Here is an 18042-nt window from a genome sequence, read left to right as displayed (position 1 = left end):
CTCCCACAACATAACTCTGTCTATATCAGCTCTTTAAGGTGTCTCAAGTAGGGCAACCAAATACCACTTCGGAAAATGTAAGCATAAATTTTAGACCCTTGAATTTTCAGCTGTTTAGTAAGAACAGTTTTTTCCATACCCTGCCAGCAAAACTAAATACATATACACAATTAGTCTTTTTCTTTTTTAGGCTTTAAATTAAAAATATTGTCTAGAGTCTTCTCTTTCCTTTAAAATATTCTTGCAATACAGTTTTCATAATACCATTTCAAAGTTTACAAAAATAAAGCAATATTAATTCCAGATGGATTACCAACAAACATTTTCTGATGAAGGACAGAAGACCTCTATATGGATAGTGCAGGATTGGATGTTCCTGGAGACTTTCCACTGGCAATCAGGGTTAAGAAGTACAAAAGCCTATAAAGCATTAGGTAGTATTATTATTCCAAAAGTAATTTGGAGTCTGTAAATTAGGCTGATGGGAATGTGAAACCTGCCCCACAGAAATCTGTCCCCTCTGGGTGAACTATTCAGGGTTTTTTTTTTCCTTTCTCAAGCCAAGAAATTTCCAGAAGGAAAAAAGGCCTTCAAAAATAGAAAGAAAAAACAAAGAAATTGGTATCCTTCCTTAAATGTAAAGGGCTCAGTTCTGCCCTCAGTTACACGTGTTAGGCCCATTGAACTTTGTCTACAAAGGCTCCCTCAATAAACGGAAAATTTAAGTCATCAAGATGGGGGAGCAGTAAAAGATATTGAAATATATCAGGCTAAAATGGTTAGTGTAAAATTTCCTATCTGTGCTAATGTCCATATATGTTCATATGTTTTGCACATTCACACAATTCCCAATGGCTTTTGCAGCTGAGAGCACATGCAGTGGATGTAAATGGAAACCAGGTGGAGAATCCTATTGACATTGTCATTAATGTTATTGACATGAATGACAATAGGCCTGAGTTCTTACATCAAGTCTGGAATGGGACAGTGCCTGAAGGATCAAAGCCAGGTAAAACATAGCAGGTTTTGTGTGTGAAAATAGATGTTTTTTTAGTTTTGGAGGAAAATACATTTAGAAGTCTTAATATTTTTGAAAGATGCAATTGACAAAAATTTCAGGAAGCTAGATTGCCACTACCCTTAATTTTTAATTTACATTTTTGCAAGCTAAAAATCAGTTTAAAAGAAAGACTTCATTACACATGTTAGGGAATGAGTAAGGGACAAAGCAGAGAGAAGGAAAATGGGGAAGGACTACTTTATTTGGATAGCACCCAAATATTTATATTATGGCAGCACCCATTCAAGATTGGAAAAATAAAGGAGACCAAACAGTTGTTCTGTAACTTTGAAGATTAGCTTGTTGCTAGACAACTGATTAGTGACCTTTTAATACGCCTCTTCCTGTAAAATATCTCTCTCCCCTGACTAGTCAGTTTTTGAATAAAAAGAACACTAAGGGATTAAAAATAAAAACTAAAAGAAGTTGAACAGATTTACAGTAATGATACCATGTATGGTTGTGGAACAAATTTTTCTCTGCTTATCCTGTGGCAATTTGGGGTATTTGTACATCCTGAAGATTTGTATGTGTTGTACTCTAGCAACCTACTTGAGTGTCCTTTTCAAATGAAGCAAGAAACCAGTGACCCAATGTCTAGAAAAGACAATGTTGACATTTTAAAAACAAAAGTTTTACAATAGCTTCCTTGTTAGAAAGGAAATGCCATGTAATATCTCTGGAGAGTCTATATAATTATATATATACATTTTAAGCCCATTCTCTGTTTTATATATAAAATAAATACAGCTAATATAGTATGTATTACATAACAGAGTATGTGATCTGTATGATACAGTTTATTTAGGCCAAGGGTGACAAAAATGAGAGTCTAAAATTAGAGTCTATATCTATATACAGATGCAATCATGCAGTTGATAGTACACAAGTGCAGTAGTACAGTCCATGCCATTAATTGCAGGATTGGAGCCTATATATAGACCTGGATGTGAATCTCAGTAATTCTGGGGAAGTTTGGATTTGGAACCAAACTGTGCAATTTAGGATTTTCTCCAGAACCAAAATTATGTCTCTGAACCACCTTCAAAGTTGGAATAAGTTCAGATTTACATCTAGATGCAAATTTTGTGTCAGAAGCCATTTTCTTAGCAGTGCAACAAGGAATTCTTCGGACAACTGACATGTTCCTTCAGTTTCTTTCAAGACATATTATGCCAAGTTCAAGTGCCAAGAACCAACATGATTTTAAACAGGATTGCAAAGGGAAAGCATTAGTATCTAGAAAAGCCCTTGTTTTGATTTTGCATTGAGTTTCATACACAGTTAACACATGCGGCACATTTTAAAATTAAACATGTTTTGATTATCAAATGTTTCATTTGGCCCAGCGATTGAGCCTGCTATTTAAACTTTAGAAGCTTCACTGTTAGTTAAATATGTTTATGGCAGAAATGCAGGGTTTGATTGCCTGTGGACCTTTGTCAGTAATAAGCAAGTTTGATACTTTATAAACACCAGTGCTGTTATCTTCTGTTATGTATCTTAATTGCTTCATTAATCCTGGGACTCAGGCCTACTCAGTTTCCTTTGGGTAAGAGAGATAATTTGTAATGTTTATCAAAAGAAGTAAATGTTTTGACCATTTTTGTGCTTGTAAGTGACCGTGTGTAATTCAAGTAAACTGTTTATTTAACACTAATTATGTATCGTGCTGTTAGGAACCTATGTGATGACTGTTACTGCTATTGATGCTGATGATCCTAATGCACTGAATGGGATGCTGAGATACAGAATCTTGTCACAGGCCCCAAGCACCCCCTCACCGAACATGTTTACAATCAACAATGAAACTGGTGACATTATCACAGTGGCAGCTGGACTTGATAGAGAGGTAAGGCGGGCCTGAATTTTATAGTTTGTATTTTAAATGCTGTCCATTCTTGTGCGTATGTAAAATAGTTTGTAGGTAATTTACACATTTTTTTCAAATGTAATTTTTTCCCCCTTGCACAGCACTGCCTAACCAGTACTCCCTTAGAGCTGGCCAGCTCCAAGATTTGAAAACTTGGATTTTGGCAAATATCCTAGGGGTAAAAGATATTTAAAGCTTTGTTTTGCATAGAATGTAAAGCATCTGATCTCACTCACATTCACTGGAGTTAGCTCAGAAAGAGGAAGGGATCTTGGAGAGAAGGAGTAAGGAAGGTGGGGGTCTTGCCATGGATATGATTGGGGGGAGAGGATGAGATGGAATGGCCTGGAAGTGAGTTTACTTCAGTCTAGAAACAGACTCATCCTGCAGTTTCCAGCAAACGTCCTTACTGTATGTTGGATAAAAAACACAGTCTGCGTCGTTTACTGAGCTTAACTAGTTTAAAGGTTTAATAAGAACATTTTAAGACAAGATTTTACCACCTTAATTAAGGATAAAACAGAAGTAAAGCAGAGGAGCAGGATAGTGTAGTGATGAATTACCCAGTCCTTGGGCGCAGGTAGGCTGTTTCCGACTTTATGCCGGTCCAATCTGGTGTATGTCCTGTGTTGCGCCCCCCCCCCCCCACACACACACACACCTGCCTTTGTTAAACACACATTTTTTATACTTTGTCTCGTAAAGGCACACGATTTCAAAATATTAAAATTGCCCCATTTATAAACATTCCATTCTAAATATATTTTCTAATACATTTTTACTTTATTCTGCTACAACTCTAATTGGTACTGTCATTTTATTTTATTTTTTAAACCATTGCTCTTATGTATTCATTATTTTTTACAACAGCTGTCTTATTGTTACTTCTCTGTTTCTTGTAGCCTTGGAGTGGTTGGCTAGTTCTGTCCAGTCATTATCCAGTTTCCCTAGTCTGTCTTGCTAACGGGATTAGGGCCTGGCTGATAAATTAGTCATTGTTTACCCTGTCCTCTACTTAGACCAAGAATCCACTGTCGAAAAGACAAAAACTGACTTTCTGATTTATTTTTTTACAGCCTTTGAAAACTGTATCTATAAGACACATACAGAAAGCAGAAAAGTTCCCTTTTGTGTTTTCTTATAAAAATATATATTTATTTCTTTAACGTTATTTAATATATATTTATTGAACACCGTTCATTTTACATTTCTTTGCACATAACTCAAAACTTTTTGTGAACTGTCCTGTGACCAGTATTTTAGTGTTAATTAATTTACACAACCGTGATATAATTGCTCACCCTTCACAGACACGCTTGCCAGCTTGCATTTTTTGAATTAAAAATCGCACACAGAGAATGCTGTGGCAGAACAGTGCTGACAAGGACAGCCGGAGCTAGCTATGACTCAGGAGTGGCAGTAGTTCCTCTTCCTGCTCAGCTCCTCAGGAAAAGAGGGGGATAGGAAATAGAGCCAATTCTCGTGGCTTGTGATCAGGAGCTCCACATGAAGAGGAAGGATCTAACCTTCCTTCCATCCCTGGACCGCACTAGTGGCATGTAGGATAAATCTTCTGGCACTCAGATTGATGGAGGATTCGTTGAGGGTTTCTAATGCCACCATGTAGTAAAATTAACAAATGTTATCTGATCTAAACTTTTTGAGCAAAATAAACAGAAAAATATTACTACTTTTACATTTTGATAACATAATTAAAATGAGTACATCAGGATTAATAATGAACAGGGGAAATGGTATTCTTATAGACTCATAGACTCATAGACTCTAGGACTGGAAGGGACCTCGAGAGGTCATCGAGTCCAGTCCCCTGCCCTCATGGCAGGACCAAATACTGTCTAGACCATCCCTAATAGACATTTATCTAACCTACTCTTAAATATCTCCAGCGATGGAGATTCCACAACTTCCCTAGGCAATCTATTCCAGTGTTTAACTACCCTGACAGTTAGGAACTTTTTCCTAATGTCCAACCTAAATCTCCCTTGCTGCAGTTTAAGCCCATTGCTTCTTGTTCTATCATTGGAGGCTAAGGTGAACAAGTTTTCTCCCTCCTCCTGATGACACCCTTTTAGATACCTGAAAACTGCTATCAGGTCCCCTCTCAGTCTTCTCTTTTCCAAACTAAATAAACCCAATTCCTTCAGCCTTCCTTCATAGGTCATGTTCTCAAGACCTTTAATCATTCTTGTTGCTCTTCTCTGGACCCTCTCCAATTTCTCCACATCTTTCTTGAAATGCGGTGCCCAGAACTGGACACAATACTCCAGTTGAGGCCTAATCAGCGCAGAGTAAAGCGGAAGAATGACTTCTCGTGTCTTGTTTACAACACACCTGTTAATGCATCCCAGAATCACGTTTGCTTTTTTTGCAACAGTATCACGCTGTTCACTCATATTAAGCTTGTGGTCCACTATGACCCCTAGATCTCTTTCTGCCATACTCCTTCCTAGACAGTCTCTTCCCATTCTGTATGTGTGAAACTGATTGTTCCTTCCTAAGTGGAGCACTTTGCATTTATCTTTATTGAACTTCATCCTGTTTACCTCAGACCATTTCTCCAATTTGTCCAGATCATTTTGAATTTTGACCCTGTCCTCCAGAGCAGTTGCAATCCCTCCCAGTTTGGTATCATCCCCAAACTTAATAAGCGTACTTTCTATGCCAACATCTAAATCGTTGATGAAGATATTGAACAGAACCGGTCCCAAAACAGACCCCTGCGGAACCCCACTTGTTATACCTTTCCAGCAGGATTGGGAGCCATTAACAACTACTCTCTGAGTACGGTTATCCAGCCAGTTATGCACCCACCTTATAGTAGCCCCATCTAAATTGTACTTTCCTAGCTTATCTATAAGAATATCATGCGAAACTGTATCAAATGCCTTACTAAAGTCTAGGTATATCACATCCACCGCTTCTCCCTTATCCACAAGGCTCGTTATCCTATCAAAGAACGTTATCAGATTAGTTTGACATGATTTGTTCTTTACAAATCCATGCTGGCTATTCCCTATCACCTTACCACCTTCCAAGTGTTTGCAGATGATTTCTTTGATTACCTGCTCCATTATCTTCCCTGGCACAGAAGTTAAACTAACTGGTCTGTAGTTTCCTGGGTTGTTTTTATTTCCCTTTTTATAGATGGGCACTATATTTGCCCCCTTCCAGTCTTCTGGAATCTCCCCCGTCTCCCATGATTTCCCAAAGATAATAGCTAGAGGCTCAGATACCTCCTCTATTAACTCCTTGAGTATTCTAGGATGCATTTCATCAGGCCCTGGTGACTTGCAGGCAACTAACTTTTCTAAGTGCTTTTTTACTTGCTCTTTCCTTATTTTCTCTTCTAAACCTACCCTCTTCCCGTAAGCATTCACTATACTAGACATTCCTTCAGACTTCTCAGTGAAGACCGAAACAAAGAAGTCATTAAGCATCTCTGCCATTTCCAAGTCTCCCGTTACTGTTACCCCCTCCTCATTGAGCAGTGGGCCTACCCTGTCCTTAGTCTTCCTCTTGCTTCTAATGTAGTGATAAAAAGTCTTCTTGTTTCCCTTTATTCCCATAGCTAGTTTGAGTTCATTTTGTGCCTTTGCTTTTCTAATCTTGCCTCTGCATTCCTGTGTTATTTGCCTATATTCATCCTTCGTGATCTGACCTAGTTTCCATTTTTTATATGCCGCCTTTTTATTTTGTAGGTCACGCAAGATCTCAAGGGTAAGCCAAGGTGGTCTTTTGCCACATTTTCTATCTTTCCTAACCATCGGAATAACTTGCTTCTGGGCCCTTAATAGCGTCCCTTTGAAAAACTGCCAACTTTCCTCAGTTGTTTTTCCCCTCAGTCTTAATTCCCATGGGACCTTGCCTATCAGCTCTCTGAGCTTACCAAAATCCGCTTTCCTGAAATCCATTGTCTCTATTCTGCTGTACTCCTTTCTACCCTTCCTTAGAATTGCAAATTCTATGATTTCATGATCACTTTCACCCAAGCTTCCTTCTACTTTTAAATTCTCAACAAGTTCCTCCCTGTTGGTTAAAATCAAGTCTAGAACAGCTTCCCCCCTAGTAGCTTTTTCAATTTTCTGAAATAAAAAGTTGTCTGCAATGCAGTCCAGGAACTTATTGGATAGTCTGTGCCCCGCGGTGTTATTTTCCCAACATATATCTGGATAGTTGAAGTCCCCCATCACCACCAAATCTTGGGCTTTGGATGATTTTGTTAGTTGTTTGAAAAAAGCCTCATCCACCTCTTCCGCCTGATTAGGTGGCCTGTAGTAGACTCCCAGCACGACATCACCTGTGTTTTTTACCCCTTTTAGCCTAACCCAGAGACTCTCCACCCTTCCGTCTCCTATGTCCATCTCCACCTCAGTCCAAGTGTGTACATTTTTAATATATAAGGCAACACCTCCTCCCTTTTTCCCCTGTCTATCCTTCCTGAGCAAACTATACCCGTCCACACCAACATTCCAGTCGTGTGTATTATCCCACCAAGTTTCAGTAATGCCAATAATGTCATAGTTGTCTTAGTCAGTTGTTCTGAACCCAGGACTAGTATCTAAGAACTTCTGAATTCTTCTATGGCTCTAAGAATAATTCCTCCATGTGGTGCTGGAAAAGTCACTTAGATTCACTTGATGTTGCCCCTTTAAACTAAAAGAAAGGTTTGGGTTTTCATCTACCTCTGGTTTTGGAACCCTGGGATCTTCTTTGACATGTGTACTTTCAGAAGGGCTTACAGTCTGTATAAATGCTATCTCTGTCTTCTACTACATAGCAATTAGCAGTACCTGATTTACCATAGGAGAAATCAGCTGCCACATCAGGACTTCCCAGTAGACCCTCAAACTAACAATAAAAGAAGCCTTCCACCACAGTAGTTTGCCATTAATTCTACTCACTGATTGCTTTACTGATGTCCAAATGAATAATTGTTTGGAAAAAATAAGTGCTTTTGACATCTTTGTTGAATATTGTTGCATTAAAGTGCCTGAGAAATATTCATTTAAAATACTGAACTAGACAAAAATAAGATAAAGGCATTTTAATCCATAATAGACTAAAACAACATTAGTATATTTCCAGATGATGGGAGCCAATGGTATGCACATTTGGAAATTTAGGAGCAAATTATGGCTGCTCTAAAACAACTGCCCTGGAGTGGAGAGGATATTGAGTGTTCCTCCCAGGCAGAGGCAGCCATCGGTTGGTTGCTTCAATAAAGGAGATCATGTTGAAGAAGCCAGATACTTTGCAGTTCTAATAGTGCTAGTAGAGGGATGTGTACTCGTTCACTAGCCAGATGCTCTAACCCAGAGTGGGGAAGTGCATACTGCAGTGTTACAGGAGCTGCCAGTGAGCATCCTGAAGGTGCTGGGCTGCACCTGACTACTGTTTTATCATTTCATGTCTACCCCGGCTTGGGTACAACATCTTGTTCCCCTTGTAAGAGCTTTAATTTGGCCTGTAGAACATTGGACATATACCTGTTCTTTGCAAAAGTTTAAACTATGTGGGCCAGATCCTTTAGGCCTGTTTACAGAGTAGTAAGGGGCATGTTAGCTTTAGGTAGCTTGATGAACCAACTGAATATCAAGCTGACCCATGGTATGGAGTGTTGGACCTGATGTGTAAAAGGGGAAATGAGAGAACCCACACTCACTTCCCAGGTGAAAGTTAACTATGAGGTGGGTTACCTACATTATTGGAAAAACCCCAGTGTAGGAACTGTTTGCACTACTGCAGCACTGCCGCCACATCGGAGCTGTGCCACTGTAGTCACTGTAGGGTAGACAATAACCAATTATTCTTACCTTGTGTCTGAGGGCTCGTCCACACTAGGGGGGGGAAATCGATCTTAGATACGCAACTTCAGCTACGTGAATAATGTAGCTGAAGTCGAATATCTAAGATCGGATTACTCACCCGTCCAGACGGCGCGGGATCGATGTCCGCGGCTCTCCGTGTCGATTCCGGAACGTCATTGGGGTTGATGGAGTTCCGGAATCGATATAAGCGCGCTCGGGGATCGATATATTGCGTCTAGATTAGACGCAATATATCGATCCCCGAGCAATCGATTTTAACCCGCCGATATGGCGGGTAGTCTGGACATACCCTGAGGTTAGCTAGGTGGAGTGCTCTTTTCTCTTCCTGCCTGGCTGGGGTGGGAGTGGAAAGATTTCACCCAGTGGGACTGTCTTCTCTCCCTATCTGACAGTTCTTTTTCAGGGGTGTTGCTGTGAAGTTCCTACAGAGGCTGAAGCATGCTGGGCTTGTTCCTTTCTTGTGCATGCCCAGTGCCTCCCAACAATCTCATCCCGAGTAGTTCATCTTTCATACATGAAGGTCAGACTAAGAAGAATATTTAGATTGCACGGTCATTGGGGTGGGACCCTATGTTTGCTCGATATGTAGCGTGCACATCAAAAATAAATAAGATGATGATTCTGGAAAAGAGGAGGACTTGGGTAGCCATATAATCCTAACACAATTCTCCAGCGCTTCAGGACTTGTGACATCAGAGCCAAAACGAGTCATAGAGCTCCTGCAGTCTTTCTGCCACAGAAGAATCTGGGCCCAGGATTTGGCCTGATATTTTTGTGTTATGTTTATTGTTTTGCAATAAGCAATGCACAGTTGTTCCATAGCATAAATGTAACAAATGTATTCCTTTGATTCTTTCATCACTACATGTTTTGTTTATGTGTCATGAACAAACCCTTAAGAGGATTTTTGCACCTGTATTTTCTTGAAGAAGCAGAATCAGTTTTATGTATAAACAATATTGTTTTATAAAGAATTATTTGCTCTCACTGTCCAGGGTCCTGTATAGAAAAGGATGGAAGTACATGCTTAAGGGACTTAAACATGCACTTAAGTGCTTCCCTAAATAGGGATGGTTTCGTGAATTGGACCCTGGATCTTTTGCGTGTGAAAGTCAGGTGCAAGTGTGCATACTCTTACAAGTGTACATTCTTTTAAAAACTTAGGCCACTATGTATATGATAATATAAATCCAAGATTTGAAAGCAAATGAGAAATTTTAATTGAATGGACCCTTGGTAGTTTTCTTAAAAGTAATTATCTTGTGGGAGAAGGGTTAAATCAAAGATTGCTGTCTTATAACTTATGTTGTGAAATAATCAGTTGTATACCTCCAGTTTAAAAGCTACCAGAATGTGTGGGGGAGATGATGTTTTTGTAGGAAATAAAAAAAAAACTGCTTTTCTTTAAGTATCCTTATTTTAACAGAAAAAAATTCTTTAGCTGTCTCCATAAACCATTCATGAAAGTAATATTTCAGAGTAATAACAAATGCTGATGTCATTGCCAGTTTTCTGCTGGAGGAAGAATTGAATTTCATGCCATAGTATCATCCCACCAAGCTAGGGAGTGCTAAAGCTGAAGTTGAATTGGTAAATTAAGTGTTAAAAAAAACTTTATTTACATTTTGCAATAGAAATATACAGAAAATCTTCGTAATTTGTTTTTAAAAAATCTTATACATTCAGTAGTAAGGTCTAGCTGGTTTTGAGATCTAATCTGTCAGGCAATTCTTTTTCATAGAACTAACACTGAGCCTCGGAAAGATCTGGCATACTTCCAGCAATGATTTAAGAATACAAATTCTCTTTACTGTGTGCTGTTTTTAACAACACATAAAGCAACTGGCACTGGCAAATTGGGAGAAGGCAGGGAATAGCTTGTTTGGAATGTTTAACATTTATAGAAATAATCAGGAACGGAGGGAAGGGGGTGTTCCAGTCACTTTACTAGTTTCTGTTAGCCTTGACAGCTGCAGTTTCCATAGTGATATCAAGAAGTTGCAGCTACATTCTAATACTTAGGCTTTGCTACAATAAAGCCTTGGCAGTTGTAGTCCTTTGGACAAAGATATTCTTTGGCTCAGATCTCATAAAACCCTTTAGGATTTACTACGTATTTAGGCTGAACTACTATATTTTTTTTCCATTTAAAACAAAACAAAAAAAAAGTTTAGTCAAAAATCTACCTCTGTGGTAATAACAGTAACTTGTATAAAGTTCTTTCATTATTCATAGTAAGAGCATATCATGCAAGCCTCCCCAATCACAAGTGATCTATGAAAAATGCAGGCAATTTAATATATTTAGATGCAAACCACTGCTGTACTTCTGGTGATATAAACTTTGCTTCAGTCATTTCAACTGATGTTAATTGGAATAAACAGTATGATAGGCTCTTTGCGTAATAAAGCACAATTTATGGAACACCTGCTGTCCTACTGGAATGTTGTTTTTGTCTATAACTTATGTTGGTGTCATTTTGTGTTTTAGAAAGTACAGCAGTATACATTAATAATTCAAGCTACGGACATGGAAGGAAACCCAACATATGGTCTTTCAAACACAGCAACTGCTGTCATCACAGTGACAGATGTCAATGACAATCCTCCAGAGTTCACTGCTATGACTGTAAGTACAAGATAGAAGTAAATGAAGGGTATGAATGTTTATGGCTGTTATTAAGGAATTTTTCACATTATATATATATATATAAAATATGAATTGAAAATATTTGTTACTTATCTAATAACCTGCTGTGTTGCAGGGATTTAACCAAGAGGAGAACCTGTCCCTTAGGACATACCATACTTAATTCAAAATACAATATTTAGCTAAGGAATCAACCCCCTCGTTTTCTAGGTGGTTTCAGATAGGTTTTAGTTTGCTAGCTCACTTTCCTGTTTGATAATGGTAGACTGCAGTTGGTGGTCTCCTTTATTAAAGTATTTGTCAGATTTTTTTTTCCAAATAAATGGATCACAGAGAATTTTGATTAAATCGACTAAAGCAAGACATCAGGAATCCTCACAGGTTTTCAATCCTCAGGTGATATAAATTGTCATAGCTCCATTGAAGACAATTTAAACCAGCTGAGGCTCTGCCTCTTAGTGTACAATTGAACTAAGATGAATACCATTTTCTGTGCCCTGATGAGTATTTCATGGTGCTATTATACACTGATATATATATAATATGAACATAAGAACCGCCATACTGTGTCAGACCAAAGGCCCATCTAGCCCAGTATCCTGTCGTCCAGCAGTGGCCAATGCCAGGTGCCCCAGAGGGGAATGAACAGAACAGGTAATCACCAAGTGATCCATCCACTGTTGCCCATTGCCAGCTTCTGTCAAACAGAATGTAAAATATGTAAAAATGTATGTGTTTTTGTTGTAGTTCTATGGCGAGGTACCTGAAAATAGAGTGGACATCATAGTAGCTAATCTAACTGTAACTGATAAGGATCAGCCACACACTCCTGCCTGGAACGCAATGTATCGAGTAACTGGTGGAGATCCTACAGGCCGATTTACTATTCTAACTGATCCAAATAGTAATGATGGGTTGGTAACTGTTGTGAAGGTAAGTGATATCCACAACTCATTGAATTAAGCAGAGACAGAGAAGTAGGAGAGCACTGAGAATAAGTATCTCCCTGCTGTTTAATCCTGAGTCCAGTGTGAAATATGAAATTAAAATTAATGTGCACCATGCTTGTTCTGAAAGTAACTTTTGTTCACCTTTTGAATGGTCCTCCTACTTACATTACCATGGACAATCTAAAATACCAATTCTGAAAATCAGGTTTAAATGGCAGATTAGAAAATCTTTATTTGCCACAAATAAAAATTAGCCTATGAAAAAGCCATGCGCCTAGCGGTGGCATCAGAACTAGCATTAACGGCTATCTGTTGGAATAATAAACAAACTGCTCTCTATCTTTTGTTCAGCATTGATCTTCCAGGCCTAGGGATGCCTTTCCCCACAAATAAGATGCCAGTTTGTTCCTATTAGGCAGCTGACTCAAAATAGCCAATCAGGATGATATCAGAGGGGAAGGAGAGTGGTGTTAGTAATGGCAGGAAGCTACTTTTCAACAGGCTTCTAAAGGATGATGCTATTTTTAAGACCTCATTCAAAAGCCTTGTATGGAGCAGGTTCTTCATCTTCATTCACCAGCCAAAAAAGTCATGGACTGAAGGAATGACTTGTATTTTTAAGTTATGATAAAAAGGCAGTACTACAATTTGAATCTGTCAAGAAGTAGTCCCCTTTCCTCTCATCTGTCTGATAAGGGTCCTGACTCTTAGTTTGTCTGGTTCATTTTTGGATACATCCACTCAAGTGGGTGACAGGATATGAAATCCAGCACTCGGGCTTGAAATGCCTGTGTTCCAGTCTGGGATATGGTGGCATTATTTATTTATTTATTTATTTATTTATCCTTCAGTACTTTTTTGGGGGGGGGAGCAGGGGGAATCTACGGATTTATACAGCAATCTAGGCTACATTGCATGCTTGTTTTTTTTTTCCACAAGTCCCTATGCTGTATAATTGTCATTTCTTGAGAGATACCAGTTGTGTTTGATTCTGCTGACAAGACACACTTGACTGCCTGTGTTCCTTGTATTTAGGAACGTATTAATCCGTTTCAGATCTATTGACAGTTAGAAACTTGAAGCCTCTGAAAGAGCAAACAAAATAATACTCAAATCAAACCAGTATAGAGAATCAAATAAAATTTCCAAGGGCATAATATGCTTGAAATACTTAAAATTAAATTATTTTTTTAAACTGACAGTAGAGAGGCAAAAAAGTAAATCTAGGTAAATAAATGACATTCTGGGGAAACCCCCCCGAAAAGTTGTAAGTACCAATTTGGACTAATTTGGCTTAAGGACTTTTGAGGGGGCAGAATTTGGCAGGAGATTCTTCACCAGCCACAGTGAAAAAGGAACGTGCTCCCTGAGGGACAAGGAGTGGCTGAACCCACTAAGCAGGGGTCAGATAAGCTATCATTGCCCCTTGAATCCCTTTGCCCATGGATGTTCCTGGCTGCCCTTGGCACTAGAAGAGCTGCTGCAGAAATTGTCCTAAAGTGCTGCAGAATTCCGTAGTCCAGAAAAACATATAGAAACTTTATATGTACTAGTTTTGCAGTGGTTCTCTTTTGTTTAGGCTCTGTGTTCATCTAGCTCAATATAAGCATTATAAAACAGAAGAACTTTTAAAATACTTTTTTGTTTGCATGCCAGTCACTATTATGAACAACTGCTAATATTTTGCCCCTTTTGTTTTTGCCAGCCAATAGACTTTGAGACCAACAGGATGTTTGTACTTACTGTAGCTGCGGAAAATCAAGTGCCTTTGGCCAAGGGAATTCAGCATCCTCCTCAGTCAACAGCAACTGTATCCATTACCGTCATTGATGTGAATGAGAGTCCATATTTTGTCCCAAATCCTAAGCTTATCAGGCAGGAGGAAGGGCTTCTTGCTGGTAACATGTTAACTACTTTCACCGCTCAGGACCCAGATCGTTACATGCAGCAAACTGCTCTAAGGTATGATGTAAAGCATAATTCCCGTCTTATCCCATGCTGTTAATCTCAAAATTGGGCCTAATTCCCTAGCCCTCTGCGCAGATTCCGAAGGCTTGAAACAGAATACAGAATGCTGTATTTCTCTTTGGGGTTGGCCATGAAGTGAAGAGCCCATGTATGATTTCTCTGTTTACTGCAGCACCCCAGAGAGGGAATTATGGGTGGACTGCAAATAAATCTGCATCTGGAGCAAACTATGACATCTTCTGCTCATAGGGCTCAAATTCATCAAGGTACCTAAACACATACAGAACTTTAAGCATATGGGCTATCCCAGTGAATTGAGTCAGGCTTTAGTTTATGCTCATGCTGACATATCTTGCTGATCAGAGTCGTAGGCTGTGATTGCTGTGGCTCAACTTTATGGCTGCCCTGCATCAGATCAGGATTCATTATCCCATCCCCAATTCATGCAGGCAAAAAAATCTTTCATTTGTGCTTTCCTTTTAAAATGAGACTTCATATAATTTTACTGTTTCTATATTATTTAGGGCTGGTCTAGAAAATTATATCAATCCAACTATGTTGTTCGAAGTGTGAAAAATCCACACCTCTAAGCGATGTAGTTAAGATGACCTGAGTTCCCTGTAGACAGAGCTAGGTCAACACAATAATTCTTCCATCAGCTAACTATTGCCTCTTAGGGAGGTGGATTTACTAGAATGACGGGAGAAATAAGCAGCTATGCCACTGTTGCGTTTTAGCCTTAGTTAATTAGTTCTTCTTCGAGTGATTGCTCATATCCATTCCAGTTGGGTGTACGCGCCGCGCGTGCACATTCGTCGGAAAACTTTTACCCTAGCAACTCAGTGGGCCGGCAGGTCGCCCCCTAGAGTGGCGCCACCATGGCGCTCCATATATACTCCTGCCGGCCCACCCGCTCCTCAGTTCCTTCTTACCGCCCGTGTCGGTCGTTGGAACAGTGGAGCGCGGCTTAGCTGACCTCCACTTCCCTAGCTACTCGTTTTCTCGTATATAATTATGCAGTTATAACACTTTTATATATATATTTGTATGGTTATACGTGTTCCTTTGCTAACATGGTTAGTTTAGTTAGCGGGGTTCAGGAAGTAGCCCCTTCCATGAGCCCAGTGCCGGAGCCATGAATGGCTCACCGGGTTTTCAAAAGGGGCCCGGCTTGCCAGAAGCCGCGGCCGAAGAGAGACCTAAATGACTCCTGTTTGAAGTGCCTCAGGGAATCACACTTGACAGATAAGTGCCCCATTTGCAAGGCTTTTAAGCCGAGAACAAAAAGGTGCGGGACTTTCACTTGCCCCTCCACCTTGGGCGCGGAGCGATGTTCAAGCGGCGGGCAGAAGCGCCTCCTCGGCACCGGACCCCGCCGGTACCACCAAGGCCTTTCGGCACCGACCGTCGCCGGCACCGATGTCGACTCGGCACCGTTCCCTTCTTCCGAGGTCGAGAGAGTCTACGATTCCTGCTGGTGCCTGGCGGCTCCCCGGCACGCGCCGTGGTTGAGCCCCCTGCTCCCGCTACTTCCGTGCCACCTGCATCGCAGCCAGAGAGCTCGCCTCAGTTGCGTTATCCGGCCTGCAGAGGCACCGATGACTTCAGCTCCGTCGATTCCAGTCCCCCAGGACCAGGGAATCCGGTGCCTGGCAGCTCCCCGGCTCGCGCCGTGGTAGAGCTTACTGCTCCTGCTGCTTCTGTGCCAGCTGCACCACAGCTAGACAGCTCGTCTAAGATGGCTCGCCCGGCACCGACGACGTCGGCACCGTCGATCCCGGTCCCACGAGGGCCGTAGAATCCGGTGCCTGACGGCTCCCCGGCACGCGCCGTGGTTGAGCGTATTGCTCCTGCTGCTTCCGTGCCAGCGGCACCGCAGCCAGAGAGCTCGTCTAGTCGGATCGCCCGGCGCTGACACCTACTACGGCACCGATGACGTCGTCACCGTCGATCCCGGTCCCATAAGGGCCGTAGAATCCGGTGCCTGACGGCTCCCCGGCACACGCCGTGGTTGAGCGTATTGCTCCTGCTGCTTCCGTGCCAGCGGCACCGCAGCCAGAGAGCTCGTCTAGTCGGATCGCCCGGCGCTGACGCCTGCTACGGCACCGATGACGTCGTCACCGTCGATCCCGGTCCCACAAGGGCCGTGGAATCCGGTGCCTGACGGCTCCCCGGCACGCGCCGTGGTTGAGCGTATTGCTCCTGCTGCTTCCGTGCCAGCGGCACCGCAGCCAGAGGGCTCGTCTACGTCGGATCGCCCGGCACCGACACCTGCTGCGGCACCGATGGCGTCGGCACCGTCGATCCCGGTCCCACACGGGCCGTAGAATCCGGTGCCTGACGGCTCCCCGGCACGCGCCGTGGTTGAGCGTATTGCTCCGGCTGCTTCCGTGCCAACGGCACCGCAGCCAGAGGGCTCGTCTACGTCGGATCGCCCGGCACCGACACCTGCTGCGGCACCGATGGCGTCGGCACCGTCGATCCCGGTCCCACACAGGCCGTAGAATCCGGTGCCTGACGGCTCCCCGGCACGCGCCGTGGTTGAGCGTATTGCTCCGGCTGCTTCCGTGCCAACGGCACCGCAGCCAGAGAGCTCGTCTACGTCGGATCGCCCGGCACCGACACCTGCTGCGGCACCGATGACGTCGGCACCGTCGATCCCGGTCCCGCAAGGGCCGTAGTATCCGGTGCCTGACGGCTCCCCGGCACGCGCCGTGGTCGAGCTAATTCTCCGGCTGCTTCCGTGCCAACGGCACCGCGGCCAGAGGGCTAGTCTAAGTCGGATCGCCCGGCACCGACACCTGCTGCGGCACCGATGACGTCGGCACCGTCGATCCCGGTCCCGCAAGGGCCGTAGAATCCGGTGCCTGACGGCTCCCAGGCACGCGCCGTGGTTGAGCTCCTGTTCCGGCTGCTTCCATCGGCACCGTCGATTCCAGTCCCACAAGGGCTATCGAATCCGGTGCCCGACGGCTCCCCGGCACGCGCCGTGGTTGAGCGTATTACTCCCGCTGCTTCAGTGCTGACGGCACCCCAGCCAGACGGCTTATCTAACTCGGTTCTCCCGGCACCGGCACCTACCGAAGCTCTGATGACCTCGGTACCATGGATCCCGGCCCCACGAGGGCCGTCGAATCCGGTGCCTGACAGCTCCCCAGTACGCACTGTGGTTGAGCCTGCTGTTCCCTGCGCGCCGGAGATGTTACCAACGGCGAGGGCTCTCAGTGCCATGACGGAGTCAGTGCTGCCTGACCCGGGCACCGCCGGTACGGGTAATACAGTCTCTTCAAGGGACTGTCCCCTGTCAGTACAGCAGAGCGGCACCGTCCATGATCACGGTCCCGCAGACGCTCCAAGTCCTGTCGGCACGCCGGACACCACTGGCAGTTCCGGTACTGTTTTCCTCGGTACTGGTCACACTCACTGCACCGGTCGGTATCCCGTTTGCCGACCCGCTATCGGCACCGTTCCGACATCTGGCACCGGGGCAGGTACCTTGACTCCTGTAGCTCTTCTCCGAGCCTCGAGATCTCGGTCGACCTCCCGACACCGTTCTGGTTGCGGGTCTGGATCTCGTTCCAGGTACCGATACGCCTCCCGATGCCGGTCCCCGGTGCCGAGTTGGGCAAGGTCCGAGTGAGTCAGAGACTCGGCCCGTGCCCTCTTTTAGTACCTCCATGGCCGTCCGGACAC

The 18042-nt window shown here is 43.0% G+C and overlaps 1 protein-coding gene across 1 annotated transcript in view; it reads left to right on the top strand.

Moving 5' to 3' along the window:
• Positions 1 to 18042, top strand: part of CDH2 (cadherin 2) — a 189870-nt gene that overhangs the window by 130968 nt on the left and 40860 nt on the right. Inside the window, exons 6-10 of the mRNA XM_030552967.1 lie at positions 865 to 1009; positions 2740 to 2912; positions 11273 to 11410; positions 12179 to 12364; positions 14087 to 14343. Coding sequence (XP_030408827.1) covers positions 865 to 1009; positions 2740 to 2912; positions 11273 to 11410; positions 12179 to 12364; positions 14087 to 14343 — 899 coding nt within the window. The remainder of the gene's footprint in view (positions 1 to 864; positions 1010 to 2739; positions 2913 to 11272; positions 11411 to 12178; positions 12365 to 14086; positions 14344 to 18042) is intronic.

Source organism: Gopherus evgoodei, chromosome 2, assembly GCF_007399415.2.
Source record: "Gopherus evgoodei ecotype Sinaloan lineage chromosome 2, rGopEvg1_v1.p, whole genome shotgun sequence".
NCBI lineage: Eukaryota > Metazoa > Chordata > Testudines > Testudinidae > Gopherus > Gopherus evgoodei.
This window is presented reverse-complemented; position numbering and strand designations above follow the sequence as displayed.